This window comes from Chiloscyllium plagiosum, unplaced genomic scaffold (assembly GCF_037043375.1).
Source record: "Chiloscyllium plagiosum isolate Xiang-an unplaced genomic scaffold, Cpla_swu_hap1 HiC_scaffold_20, whole genome shotgun sequence".
Taxonomy (NCBI): Eukaryota; Metazoa; Chordata; class Chondrichthyes; order Orectolobiformes; family Hemiscylliidae; genus Chiloscyllium; species Chiloscyllium plagiosum.
In genome coordinates this window covers 8,828,666-8,843,354 of record NW_028270158.1, presented here as the reverse complement: position 1 = coordinate 8,843,354, position 14,689 = coordinate 8,828,666, and the positions used below count along the sequence as shown (strand labels likewise).

Genomic DNA, 14,689 nt, shown 5'->3' with positions numbered 1-14,689 from the left:
GGGGGTTTCCACACTCTACTAACAGTGCCACAAACACAAAACCACAAGGGGAGAATCCTGTCTGGACTTGCCAGGCGAGATTGTTCATTTTCACAATGCTTTACAGCTCAACGATTAGACACCATTGTGGCAATCAACATACTGCAGTAGTGCCGAGTTCTCTCCGTGGGACTCCAAAGTTGCCATCTGTCTGACTGGGTTTGCAGCAGAGGCCTTACCCACTCTACTTATTAAGACAACAATGTGGCAGTGGCCAGAAACAAAAAAATTGCAGATGCAGTTATCACTGCTGGCAAGTACAGGCTTGAGGCCCCCTTTTGGTTTCAACATCGCAGTCCTGAAGTCTGTGGTAAAATCCAGCCCAATGGATTATCAAGTCTGTACCTCATCTCAATCATCAGATCTTCAAGCATCATTGAGGTGAAATCCCCATACAAACGAATATAAAACTGGCTGGGTGAAGTCACGCTTTCTACAAACACACAGACAAAGGAATTTTCCTCGAGCTGTGGTAGCTTGTAGAGATTTCCATCCTGTATGGCATCTGGTGGAATCTCAATTTCTGGAGGGTATGATCTCTTTGCAACCTGTATAATAGGACAACAAACTGTGAACCAAGGCTTATTCTCATCATTTTGTGGACTAATTTTCATAGATTTTGCCCCATTCTAGCAAAATATTCATCTTTAACTGGATGGGGAGTGGCTTGGAGGATAACTGCAGGTGATGCTTAGCCGTGTATTTACTTATCATTCTAGATCACAGAATCCCTATAGTGTGGAAGAAGGCCATTCAACCCACTGAGTCCACACTGACCCTCTAAAGAGCATCCCACCCCCTACCCTACTCCTGTAACCACGCATTGCACATGGCTATCCCACCTAGCCTGTACATCTCTGGACACTATGGGAAACCAGGGTACCCAGGGAAACCCACATTGACACAGGAAGTACATGCAACCTCCACACAGACAGACAGTTACCAGAGTGTGGAATCAAACCCAGGTACCTGGAGCGGAGAGGTAGCAGTGCTAACCGTTGAGTAGTGATAAGAAGAACAGAAGGCTTTGGGAGAGGTAAGAACCATCAACAGACAGCTACATATATACATATACTGAGCAGTGGAGAGGTACGAATTGACACATATACATTCCAGAAGGAAGATCCTCAGCTTCCCTTCCAAATTTGCCACATACACCTGGTTGATGTGCCACCAGATGGAATGCCTGAACCCTGGTAGATGTTCAGCCAAAATGATCTGTGTAAAGGACTGGATGCCAAGATTCATTGGACCTTTCAATTTATTGCCAAAAGCCTTAACAGCAGAGGACTGAGTTTCTATCCTCCTATCCACTCCTGAAGAAGACTAATCGATCTCCCAAATGCTGTAACTTCCTGAGCATATATTTGATGCTGCGTATTACAACTCAGAAAATAGGCACTGAGCTCCACTCCACTGCAATTAGATAGCAGAATCCTCATACCCCGACTTTCCGCCAGCAGCTTCTTTTAAAAAAAGACTACTGCCTTAGCACTGTCGTCACCTTGCATTCCTCAATCTCCCATTCCCTCTTCCTGACAGCTCTTTTCTCTAAAATTACCTGTAAGAGAAGCATTTGAAACAATGGAGACTTTCTACAGAATTTAAATTGAGTTTTAAAATTAAATCTTTGACAGGCAGTATTGTGCTTTTTAACCTGTACTCGCCAGTCTGTAAGGAAATTTCCAACTAACAACCCACTTTGAAATCCTCCACCCTAGAAGCTTCATCAATTATATAACTCTTACATTCAAGCCGCACTGACTACAACATCCACTTTACATTTCCACATTGACTAATTAATTTGCCAACATACTTGAGCATGAATTAACAACATCAAAACGGCGACATCAGGGACAAACAGCATTTGTTGCAACCCTTGCAAGAAATCCCCAACATTGGATTAGAGAAGGGGCATTAAAAATTGAATAATAAAAATAAGTAGCTGAAATAAAATTTCATTTAAAAAAGACTTTAAATCCTCACCGTTTCCTCGTTAATTGTTTTAAGATTGAAATTCTTTTCAGAGTCCTGGGTGTCTGCAAGAATTGCTCGTTCCTGGTCTGCAGACAGCAACGCATTGATTTTGTTGAGTTGTGGTTCAGGTTCCTCTAGAAAAGGATAAAATATACCATCTTTTTAAAAAACATTGAATGCTTGTATTCAAAAAAACTAAAAATATTTTTTAATACTAATCTCATATGGCATATCTGCTGTTTTATAAATATTGCAGCTCCACTTGCAGCAGTGTGCGCAATGCTGGCACCCAGACTAGGACATGGGTATGTCCCAGCATTCAAAAATACAAAATGAAATTAAATTAATATATTGAGAAAAGGTATAGATTGAAGATAGCTCCACCAGGTTGATTTAGCTCAGACAAAAGGTTACTCAGAAGCAAGTAACATATCAGTTTCAAAGGGGGAGATCAAATGAACTTTAATTAGGTGTGAATACAAACAAAGTGCAGAAACCCATCAGACTCGTCAGCATCTTTGGAGAGGTAAAACAGAGTTAACGTTTCAAGTCCAGTATGAGTCTTTTGGAAATTTATATTGGACTCGAAATAGTTCAATTGTCTTTCCATAGATGCTGCCAAGTTCAATGGGTTTCTCCAGCATTGTTTGCATTTCATAATGGTAGACTTCATGATTACAGGTTACAACAGGGATGACCAGACAGAGCTGGAGGATACAACAATGTTCGAACAATGGGATGAACCCAACGGATCACCACTCAATTCGGATCATGCATATTACTTCCGAATAAGAAGAGTAGGCCATCTGATCTTTGAAGCCTTGTCCACTATTCAATAACTTTACAAAACCCTTACAGGGCATGACAGGATAGACATAGATATTTCCTCTGCCTCGTGACTTGAAAACCATGGGTCATCTCCTCAGTATAAGGGGCAGGGATGTGGACTAACAACTTCTTTCAGAGGATGTTGAATCTTTGGAATTCTTTATTCCAGAGGGCTGGGGCATGTCAATCACTGGGCAGGTTCAACTGAGAGATTTCTGGAGATGAACAGCATTATGAGATCTTGTGGGGAAAATGACAGGAAATGAACAGATCTAGAATGGCCACGCAGCCAGATGGGTTGAACGATCCATTCCTATTCTTGTGATCTGCCCGTGGTCTCAATTCCACTATCCTCTTTGTAACTGCAGTAACAACCCCCACCCCCACTTCCTTTCCAACAGGATGTTTGAATGTCAATTTAAGATTAGCCCAAGATATTACAGTGTGATTAATTGTTTTCCATTCCCACATACTTAGAACTTTGGTGCAACATTCCTAATTGAATATGACATTTTGCCACAGGCACAGACCCACAAGGCACTCAACTAAAATTGCCCAGACAAGTAATTTGGAGCCTTACAGTTGGCAGAATAACACTAAATCACTATCAACACCGCAACTATAAGGTAATACCAAACAAAAGATCCAACATGGAGGAGAAAGTGAGGTCTGCAGATGCTGGAGATCAGAGATGGAAATGTGTTGCTGGAAAAGCGCAGCAGGTCAGGCAGCATCTAGGGAACAGGAGAATCGACGTTTCGGGCATTAGCCCTTCTTCAGGAAGAAGGGCTAATGCCCGAAACGTCGATTCTCCTGTTCCCTAGATGCTCCCTGACCTGCTGCGCTTTTCCAGCAACACATTTCCATCAAAAGATCCAACATCTCCCACGAGTATGAAGGTGATATAGGAAGGGAAATCCTACCCCTTGTCACACTGTAATGCTTTCACACGTCTATTAATACCAGTCCCAGGGTGTTTCAAATGTTACATTCTAAAAGCCTATGCTAAAAAGGTTAGAGAAGAATACATAAACATTTTAATATTTATGAAAAAAACAATAAATCTGTAGGAATTTAGAACAATGAATATGCTCACAAGAATCCTTAGACAATTTCTGGGATATAGTTTTGCTGAAAGGTGGCTATCTTATAACTGAACACAAACAAAACAGTACTTTATTAGTCTTTTACTTTGAAGCAACTTGTGGTGTCGGATGTCAAAGACTAGCCAATCCTGATTGACAGAGTCACGCTCCACATGGAGGGTATCACTTAATGCACCAACAAGTTCAGTCACACTATAGAAGCCCAATTCTTTCAAGGGAAGTTCCATTCCAAAAATATTCTGCAAATCAAGAAAACCACAGATTTCAGATTAAGACATTCCCTATTATTTGTAACTGTTTACACACTAGATACTAAACAGGATACAAACCACATTGTGGGTTCCCAATAAATATTCAATCAGCAATTAGATTCAGCCCCATAGGTGCTCCTTATCTCACCCCTTGCACATTAAATTTATACATTGGAGTAGTCTTTAATGTTGAATTTTTCCATCTTCCATACATAGAATAAGCACATGGATGATTTTGGGTTAGTGTAGGGGGACGAGCTGAGAATAGTTCACAGGTCGGCGCAACATCTGCACTGTATTGTTCTATGTTCTATGCTCTATGTTCTAGAATCAGAAGGCTAATTCAGACTTTCTTCGTAACAGTATTAAACTTGGTGATCCAGGTGATAAACAATTAACATCTGGTAGAATAGTAGGGGAAATAAACAGCAAAATTATTATGATTTGTTCATTTGTAAAATTTCATGCAGCATTTTACATCACCTTACATTGGTACATTCCCATTAAAATTTCAGCTAACTCACACCAGCAAGTGAGGTGCCAGGCAGGTTTCAGATTGGCAAACTCTCAGAAGAATTTCTCCTCAGCTCCAAAATCAAAGACAATTTTATTCCACAGACATCTCTCTGTTCTTTTCCAATCTTCTGAAACCCATTTAAAAGCAAGTATACTTCAAAAATTCAATTCAGCTGCAATCCAACATTATTTAACATGGAATGAAGGACAAAAAATGTTATTCTTATCCAAGCAATCTTCTCAACTATCACTTTTAAAAATTCTAATATGCTTCACTGGAAGAACTAGCTAATCCACCCCAATAGCCGTGGCTCTTGTACCTGTGCACAGATGTATGGTTTGCTTGCACATATTTATGACTCCCGGAGTTACCTTGAATTCTGTAGGGAGTTTGGACGCCAATAACCCATCAGGTCGTTGTGCTACTGTCTAAATTAGACATAAAAATAGATGAAATTAGATACTATATGTGGGGCTAAACTAACAGTATACTTTTAAAAGCTTTTTATTCCTAAATTGTAGCTAAACTAATCTGAAGTCAGTTAAGCTTGTGGCTGTTGATCTCTACACATCATTCAAAATTTCACATCAGTTATAGTTCTATCTAAAAAAAAACCGCTCAAGGAAGTGAGGCATATCAAAACCAATTAATGACAGGACAGGACAGAGACACACCAGGCTGCACTTAAGTCAAATGAGTCTTAAAATTAACATCCTCAAACCTTCATTTGCCTGGGCAGACCATTCTAAACATTTACTCCCCATGAAATAGCTTTCTAATGTCCACACACCTTCTCACGTGCGTCTCAGTGCAAAGGTAAACAACTTATCAGGGTTCAAACAGCTATTACCCTTAAGGACCTTGGTTACCACCAAGATTTCTTCTTTACTGCAACCTACCTCAGTTTCTATGGTCTCTGTATAATCAAGTGTCTGATGTTTGGCATAAATGATCGATTTTCCAGTGTTCTTTCTGCAATATGGCAATTAGAAATGCACAACAAAGTCCTCAAATGTACCACATGGAATACTAAGCGCCAACAGGCTCAATATTACATCCTGTGATTTATATTCTATTCTAAAGGAATCACAATGCAACATTCATTAAGTGGAAATACATAGTGCACTCTTGGGAGTATTTTGAAAGCTTGAGTACTCTGATTAAACTTTCTAATCCAGGGCATTCTGAAAAGCCTAGTTCTTCAAATATTCATATTGGTGAAAATTAACTGAAGCAAGAAGGTAACTAGAGAAAGGGTTGGTCCACTAAAGAATAACAAAGGAAGGTTGTGTGTCGAACCTGAGAAAAAGGGTGAGATTCGCAATGATTACTTTGCATCAGTGTTCACTGAGGAGAGGGACATGATAAATGTTGCGATTAGAGATAGAAGTTTGTTTACTCTGGATCACGTTGACATAAGGAAGGAAGATGTGTTGGGTAGGCTAAAGGATGTTAAGGTCGACAAACCCCCACGAACAGATGGGATCTATCCCAGGCTGTGGGAGGCAAGAGAGGAAATAGCTGGGGTCCTGACAGATATCTTTATAGCAGGTGAGGTGCCACAGGACTGGAGGAATGTTGCCCCCCCTGTACAAGAAGGGCAGTAGGGATATTCCAGGTAACTACAGACCTGTGAGCCTGATGTCAGTGGTGGGAAAGTTGCTACAGAACGTACTGAGGGATAAAATCTATTTATATTTGAAAAGAATGGGCGTACCAGTGATAGGCAACATGGTTTTGTGTGGGGGAGATCCTGCCTTACCAACTTAATAGAGTTCTTTGAGGAAGTGACCAAGTTGGTAGATGAAGGAAGGGCTGTTGATGTCATCTACATGGACTTTAGTAAGGCATTTGATAAGGTTCCCCATGGTAAACTTAATGGAGAAAGTGAAGTCACATGGTGTGCAGGGTGTTCTAGCTAGGTAGATAAAGAACTGGTTGAGCAACAGGAGACAGAGAGTAGTAGTTGAAGGGGGTTTCTTGAAATGGAGAAAGGTGACAAGTGGTGTTCCACAGGAATCGGTGCTGGGGCTACTATTGTTTGTATTATGCATAAATGATCTGGAAGAGGGCATTATTGGTCTGATCAGAACCACCTCCTCTAACTTTATGGAGATTGGTGGAGTAGCAGAAAGCATAGGGGACTGTCAAAGAATACAGGAGAATATAGATAGACTGGAGAGTTGGGCAGAGAAGTGGCAGATGGAGTTCAATCCAGGAAAATGTGAGTTGATGCATTTTGGAAGATCTAATTCTAGAGCCAACTATACTGTAAATGGAAAAGCCTTGGGTAAAGTTGATGAGCAGAGAGATCTGGGAGTTCAGGTCCATTGTACCCTGCACAGGGGGATAGAGTGGTCAAGAAGGCATATGGTACGCTTGCCTTCATTGGATGGGGTATTGAGTATAACAACTGGCAGGTCATGTTAAAATTGTACAAGACTTTGGTCGGGCTGCGTTTAGAATACTGTGTACAGTTCTAGTCGCCACATTACCAAAAGGATGTGGACCCTTTGGAGAGGGTGCAGAGAAGATTTACGAGGATGTTGCCTGGTATGGAAGGTGCTAGCTACGAAGAGAGGTTGAGTAGGTTAGGATTGTTTTCATTCGAAAAAAAAGGAGATTGAGGGGGACCTGATTGAGGTTTACAAAATCATGAAGGGTATAGACAGGGTGGATAGAGATAAGCTTTTTCCCAAGGTGAGGGATTCAATAACGAAAGGTCATGCATTCAAGGTGAAAGATGAAAAGTTTAAGGGGTATACACATGCAAAGTATTTTAACAGAGGGTGGTAGGTGCCTGGAACACGTTGCCGGCAGTGGTAGTAGAGGCAGGCACGGTAGATTCATTTAAGGTACATCTGGACAAATGCACGAGTAGGTGGGAAGAAGAAAGGGCAGAGAGAAACGAGGGCTGCCCGGTAAGTCAGTTTTTCCCACTTGAAAAGAAACTTAGCCCAAGAGTCGGGCCTCCATTTTGAACAAAGTGGCAAGGAGAGAGGGTGGAGAGAAACAAGGGCTGCTGGGAAGTTTTTAAGTGGGTGAGATCTAAAACCGGAGACCCTACACCGGAGGGCTTCCCTCCGACCCACCTCCTCTAACTTTACGGAAGGGTCTGTAAACTCAGTAAGTTTTCAGGTTTACTCATTTGTTTTTTCTTTTCTTCTCTTCCTTGTTTAGTCCTGTGTGGGCTTTCAGATTCGCTGATAGGACAGTTGCATGTTCCTCCTGGAGAACGTGGTAGGTGAGAGACACGACACATGTCTCTGCCAACCACATCTGTGGCAAGTGCACCCAACTCCAATTCCTCGAAAACTGAGTTAGAGAACTACAGCTGGAGCTAGATGAACTGCGGATCATCCAGGAGGCTGAGGGAGAAATTGAGAGAATGTACAAGGAGGTGGTCACTCCTCAGACACAGGATAAGGATTGCTGGGTTACAGTCAGGGGAGGAAAGGGAACCAACAGATAGAGCAGTGATCCCCTGTGGCCGTTTCCCTCAGCAACAAGTTTACCGTTTTGGATACTGCTGGTGGGGGGGGCGGCTGACCAGGGGAAAGCCATAGTTGTCAGGTCTCTGGCACTGAGGCTCAGAAGGGAACGGGGGAGAATAGAAAAACGCTCGTGGTAGGGGACTCAGTAGTGAGATGGATTGACAGGAGATTTTGTGGTCAGGAATGGGACTCCCGGAAGGTATGGTGCTTCCCCGGTGTCAGGATCCAAGATGTCGCTGATCAGATTTACAGGATTCTGAAGGAATAGGATGAGCAGCCAGAAATCATGATACATATTGGCACCAATGATATAGCCAGGAAAGGGACTGAGGATCTGAAAAGTGACTGCAGAGAGCTAGGTTGGAAGCTGAAGAGCAGGACGAGTAGAGTAGCGATCTCAGGTTTGCTCCCCGTGCAACGAGATAGTGAGGTGAGGAACAGACAGCGAGTGCAGCTTAACACGTGGCTGCGCAGCTGGTGTAGGAGAGGGGGCTTCAGATACTTAGACATTGGGATACCTTCTGGGGAAGGTCAATTCCTGGAACGGCGGGACTACCTTACGCTGAAAGACTGGAGCAACTGGGCTTGTATACCCTTGAGTTTAGAAGACTGAGAGAGGATCTGATTGAGACATATAAGATTATTAAAGGATTGGACACTCTGGAGGCAGGAAACATGTTTCCGCTGATGGGTGAGTGCTGAACCAGAGGACACAGCTTAAAAATACGGGGCAGACCATTTAGGACAAAGATGAGGAGAAACTTCTTCACCCAGAGAGTGGTGGCTGTGTGGAATGCTCTGCCCCAGAGGGCAGTGGAGGCCCAGTCTCTGGATTCATTTAAGAAAGAGTTGGATAGAGCTCTCAAGGATAGTGGAATCAAGGGTTATGGAGATAAAGCGGGAACAGGATACTGATTAAGGATGATCAGCCATGATCATATTGAACGGTGGTGCAGGCTCGAAGGGCAGAATGGCCTACTCCTGCACCTATTGTCTATTGACCTGTACATGAAGGACAGTTGTACCTGAATTGGAGGGGCACAAATGTCCTGGGTGGGAGATTTGCTTGTGCGATTCGGGAGGGTTTAAACTAGTTTGGCAGGGGGGTGGGAACCAGAGCAACATATCTAAGAGAGGGGTAATTAGATATGGGGATGTGATAGAATGTAGTGAATCTATTGGGAAGGTTTTTCATGTGATGGAACAAAGGGATCAGTTAAAGTATGTCGGCTTTAATGCAAGGAGTGTCAGAAATAAACTTGATGAACTTACAGCATGGATCAGTACTTGGGTCTATGATGTTGTGGCCATAAGGGAGACATGGGTTTCACAGGGGCAGGAATGGTTGCGAGATGTTCCAGGGTTTAGAACGTTTAAAAAGAACAGGGAGGGTGGTAAAAAAGAGGAAGGGGTGTAGCATTGCTATTCAGAGAGTGCATCACAGCTACAGAAATGAAGGTTGTTGAGGATGGTTTGTCTACTGAGTCAGTATGGGTGGAAGTTAGAAACAGCAAGGGAGCAGCCAGCTCATTGGGGGTTTTCTACAGACCCCATAAGCAGTATGGAGATTGAAGAACTCACAGGCTGGCAGATTTTGGAACAATACAGATGTAGCAGGGTTGTTGTTTTGGGTGACTTCAACTTACCCAATATTGACTGGAACCTCCTTAATGCAGATGGTTTGGATGGAGCAGTTTTTATCAGGTGTGTTCAGGAGAATTTCCTCACTCAGTATGTAGACAGGCCGACAAGCAGAGAGGTCATTTTGGATTTAATGCTCAGCAATGAGCCAGGACAGGTGTCAGATCTCGCGGTGGGAGAACACTTTGGTGACAGTGACCACAACTGCCTCACATTTACCATAGTCTTGGAGAGGGAAAGGAGCACTTACCAAAGGAAGATATTTAATTGAGGAAAAGGAAATTATGATGCTATCAGACAGTTGGGAAGTACAGATTGGGAGCAATTGTTCCACAGAAAGGACACAGCAAACACATGGAGACTGTTTAATGAGCAGTTGTTGCGAGCGATGCACAAATTTGTTCCTCTGAGACAGGTAAGGAGGAGTAAGATTAAGCAGCCTTGGATGACGAGAACAGAGGAGCTTCTCATCAAAAGGAAGCAGGCAGCTTACGTAAGGTGGCAGAAGCAAGGATCTAGCAAAGCTTTAGAGGCTTGCTAGAAAGGAGCTCAGAAATGGACTGAGGAGAGCCAGGAGGGGGCATGAAAAAGGCTTAGCAGGAAGGATTAGGGAGAACTCAAAGGCATTTGACTCATAAGTGAGGAATAAGAGAATGATCAGGGAGAAGGTAGGGCCGGTCAGAGATAGCGTAGGGAACATGTGCGTGGAGTCTGAGCAGATAGGGGAAGCCCTAAATGAGATTAGATTAGATTACTTTACAGTGTGGAAACAGGCCCTTCAGCCCAACAAGTCCACACCGACCCGCCGAAGCGTAACCCACCCATACCCCTACATTTACCCCTGACCTAACACTATGGGCAATTTAGCATGGTCAATTCACCTGACCCTGCACATCTTTGGACTGTGGGAGGAAACCGGAGCACCCGGAGGAAACCCACGCAGACATGGGGAGAATGTGCAAACTCCACACAGTCAGTCGCCTGAGGCGGGAATTGAACCCGGGCCTCTGGCGCTGTGAGGCAGCAGTGCTAACCACTGTGCCACCGTGCCGCCCAGCTTTTTTTTTCGGTTTTCACTAAGGAAAGGGACCTTGTGTAAGTGAGAACTTTGGGGAGCTGGGTAACAGGCTTGGCCAGATCAAGATTGATGAAGTTGATGTGCTGGAAATTGTGGCAAACATTAAGACTGATAAGTCCCCAGGGCCAGACCAGATTTATCCTAGGCTGCTCCAGGAAGCGAGAAAGGAGGTTGCTAAGCTGCTGGCAAAGATCTTTGCCTCCTCACTCTCCACAGGAATCATACCGGAGGATTGGAGAGAGGCGAATGTTGTTCCTCTTTTCAAGAAGTGGAATAGGGAAATCCCTGGCAATTACAGACCAGTCAGTCTTACATCTGCGGTCAGCAAAGTTTTGGAAAGAATTCTGAGGGATAGGATTTATGACTATTTGGAAAAGCATGGTGTGATTAGAGGCAGTCAGCACGGCTTTGAGAGGGGCAGGTCATGCCTCACAAATCTTATTGCGTTCTTTGAGGAGGTGACGAAACAGGTCGACAAAGGTCGAGCAGTGGATGTGGTGTATATGGATTTCAGCAAGGCATTTGATAAGGTTCTCCATCTCATTCATAAGTCACAAGGTATGGGATACAGGGACATTTGGCTGTCTGGATTCAGAATTAGTTGGCTGACAGAGGGGACAGTGTGGTTGTAGATGGAAAGTATTCTGCCTGGAGGTCAGTATTGAGTGGTGTCCCGCAGGACTCTGTTCTTGGGCCTCTGCTGTTTGTTGTTTTTATATGAGGTGGTTGAGGGGTGGGTTAGTAAATTTGCCAATGACACAAAGGTTGGAGGTGTTGGTGATAGTACAGAGGGCTACTGCAGGCTGCAGCGTGACATAGACAGGATGCAGAGCTGGGCTGAGAAATGGCAGACGGAATTAAATCTGGATAAATGCGAATTGATACATTTTGGAAGGTCGAACTCGAATGCTGAATATAGGATTAAAGACAGGATTCTTGGCAGTGTGGAGAAACAGAGGGATCTTGGTGTTCAAGTGCATGGATCCCTCAAAGTTGCCACCCAAGTGGATAGGGTTGTTAAGAAAGCGTATGGTGTTTTGGCTTTCATTAACAGGGGGATTGAGTTTAAGAGCCGTGAGGTTTTGCTCCAGCTCCACAAGATCCCGGTGAGACCACACTTGGAATATTGTGTCCAGTTCTGGTTGCCCTACCATAGGAAAGATACAGAGGCCTTGGAGAGGGTGTAAAGAAGGTTTACCAGGATGCTGCCTGCACTGGATGGCTTGTCTTCCAAAGAGAGGTTGACTAAGCTTGGACTTTTTTCTCTGGAGAGAAGGAGGAAGAGAGGTGACCTGATCGAGGTATACAAGGTAATGAGAAGCTTGGATACAGTCAATAGCCACAGATTTTTCCCCAGGGCAGGATTGACTGGCATGAGGGGTCATCATTTTAAGATATTAGGAGGAAGGTATAGAGGAGACATCAGAGATGGGTTCTTTACGCAGAGAGTTGTGAATGCATGGAATGCCGTTGTCAGCGGTGGTGGTGGAAGCAGAGTCATTAGTGACATTTAAGTGACATGCACATGGACAGCAGTGAATTGAGGGGTGTGTAGGTCAGGTTATTTTGTTTTAGATTAGGAATAATCCATGGCACAACATCGTGGGTTGAAGAGCCTATTCTGTGCTGTACTTTTCTATGTTCTATGAGGGATACAGATGCTTAGGAATTAGGTTTAGATAGTGGATTTGGATCGGCTCAGGCTTGGAGTGCTGAAGGGCCTATTTCTGGGCTGTAAATTTTCTTTGTTCTTTGAATGTGGCTGCTCTAAGTTAATAGGAAGTTTCTAACCTTTGTGTACCAACTACTATCCTTCCCAGAGCTTGGTTGCTTTGAACAAGATGCCTTTCCACATATGTTATCTATTGATAAAGTTTGAGAGTTTGGTTTTGGTGGCCCGAATGTCACCTTGCTACTTCTCAAGTACATAGTGAGTTTCCTTACAAAACAATAAAAGTTGCTCAACTAGGGACCTTAAACCCAATCTTTCTCAAGAAACAAAATGGTTGCTTCTTGAAAATGGAAGGGGAAAAAACTAAATAATATGGTCATGAACCAGAAAGTCAATAACTGCAGCACCAAGAGGAGGGTAGAAAATGGAAAAGAACATTTCTCTTCAGAGTCATACTGCACAAAGACAGACCCTTAAGTCCAACTCATCCCTGCCAACCAGATATCCCAACCTGATCGACTACCCACTTACCAGCATTTGGCCCATATCCCTCTGAACCTTCCTCCTCATATACCCATCCAAATGCCTTTAAAAAAATGTTGTCATTGTACACACCTTTACCAACTTCCTCTGGCAGCTTGTTCCATACACATACCACCCTCTGTATGAAACAGTTCCCCTCAGGTCCTTTTTGAAATCCTACTCCTCTCATCTTAAACCTACGCCCTCTAAGATTTGGACTGCCCCACCCGAGGGAAAAAAGACTTTGGCTATTCACCCTATCTGTGCCCCACATGATTTTATAAACCTCTAAAAAGGTCACCCCTCAGCCTTCGACACTCAAGGTAAAAAAGCCCCAGCCTATTCAGCCCTTCCCTATAGCTCAAACCCTCCAATCCCAGCAATATCTTGGTACATTTTTTCTGAACCTTTTCAAGTTTAACAACATCGTTCCTTCAGAAGAGCAACCTGAATTATATGCAGTATTCTAGAAGTGGTCTGGGTGTATGAATAGGAAGGGTTTGGAGGGATATGGGCTGGGTGCTGGCAGGTGGGACTAGATTGGGTTAGGATATCTGGTTGGCATGGACGGGTTGGACCGAAGGGTCTGTTTCCATGCAGTACATCTCTATGACCCTGTAATATCCTGTAAAGCTGCAACATGACATCCCAACTCCTATATTCAATGTTCTGACTAATGAAGACAACTGTACCAAAATGCCTTCTTCACCACCCTGTCTACCTGTGACTCCACTTTCAAAAGAACTATATACCTGCACCCCAGGTCTCTTCATTTGCCAGACACAGCCCAGGTCTCTCCATTTGCTAGATGCACCTCAAGGCCTGGTTTGCCCTACCAAAATGCAACCCTTCACAGTTTTCTAAATTGAGCTCCATCTTAATAATAAAAATTTGATTTTGCAAAATATCACTCTAGTGTACTTCCAAACAAATCTCCCTTTCTCTCAAGCAGGAAATGAAAACTAGCCGAATTTTACCTGTTGAGTGGGCACTGTGAGAAGCAATTTTAGAGCTGCAAACTTATCTTTAGTTTGTTACATTAGGTTTTATATTGACTCAACGTTTAACATAAAGGCAGGTGTAACTTTGAATGAGTCCCTACTTAACAAAACACAACTTTCTTTTTACATTGTGATGCACCTTGACTTTCATGTCACAAACGGAAAAACAGGAGGAAGTTGGTTCATCATTGTTATAATTTCAGAATCAATTACCCTCTTTTAGCTATTGGCAGGATATTCAGTTTCAGGCTGACCACATGGTCCAACACAAAAACAAACACCTGCTTAAGTTCCCTTGAAAAAAAGGTTACATTGAGATATTCAATTTCTACTTACAAATCGAATTTTTTCCTTCACTCGTGAATCAATGATGCCTTCAACTCCTTTATCTACAAGTACGGTCCTCAGGTCTTCTACAAGCTTGAACATCAAAAAAGGACACGCTGACAACACATCATTTCAACGCATCAAAAATAAGAGGTGAAGCCAGTGAACACAACAGCTAATAGTCTGCAGCCTACCCACCTGCCTTGTCCCACCTAGGCCATGATATCAATCAGCAA

General features: G+C 43.3%; 1 protein-coding gene across 1 annotated transcript in view; it reads right to left on the bottom strand.

The window, feature by feature from the left end:
• The window catches only part of LOC122560873 (tudor domain-containing protein 5-like), a 44,172-nt gene that overhangs the window by 19,000 nt on the left and 10,483 nt on the right, over window positions 1-14,689 (bottom strand). Inside the window, exons 5-9 of the mRNA XM_043712067.2 lie at window positions 14,463-14,546; window positions 5,090-5,146; window positions 4,036-4,189; window positions 2,026-2,150; window positions 385-587 (exon numbers count right to left, since the gene is read on the bottom strand). Coding sequence (XP_043568002.2) covers window positions 385-587; window positions 2,026-2,150; window positions 4,036-4,189; window positions 5,090-5,146; window positions 14,463-14,546 — 623 coding nt within the window. The remainder of the gene's footprint in view (window positions 1-384; window positions 588-2,025; window positions 2,151-4,035; window positions 4,190-5,089; window positions 5,147-14,462; window positions 14,547-14,689) is intronic.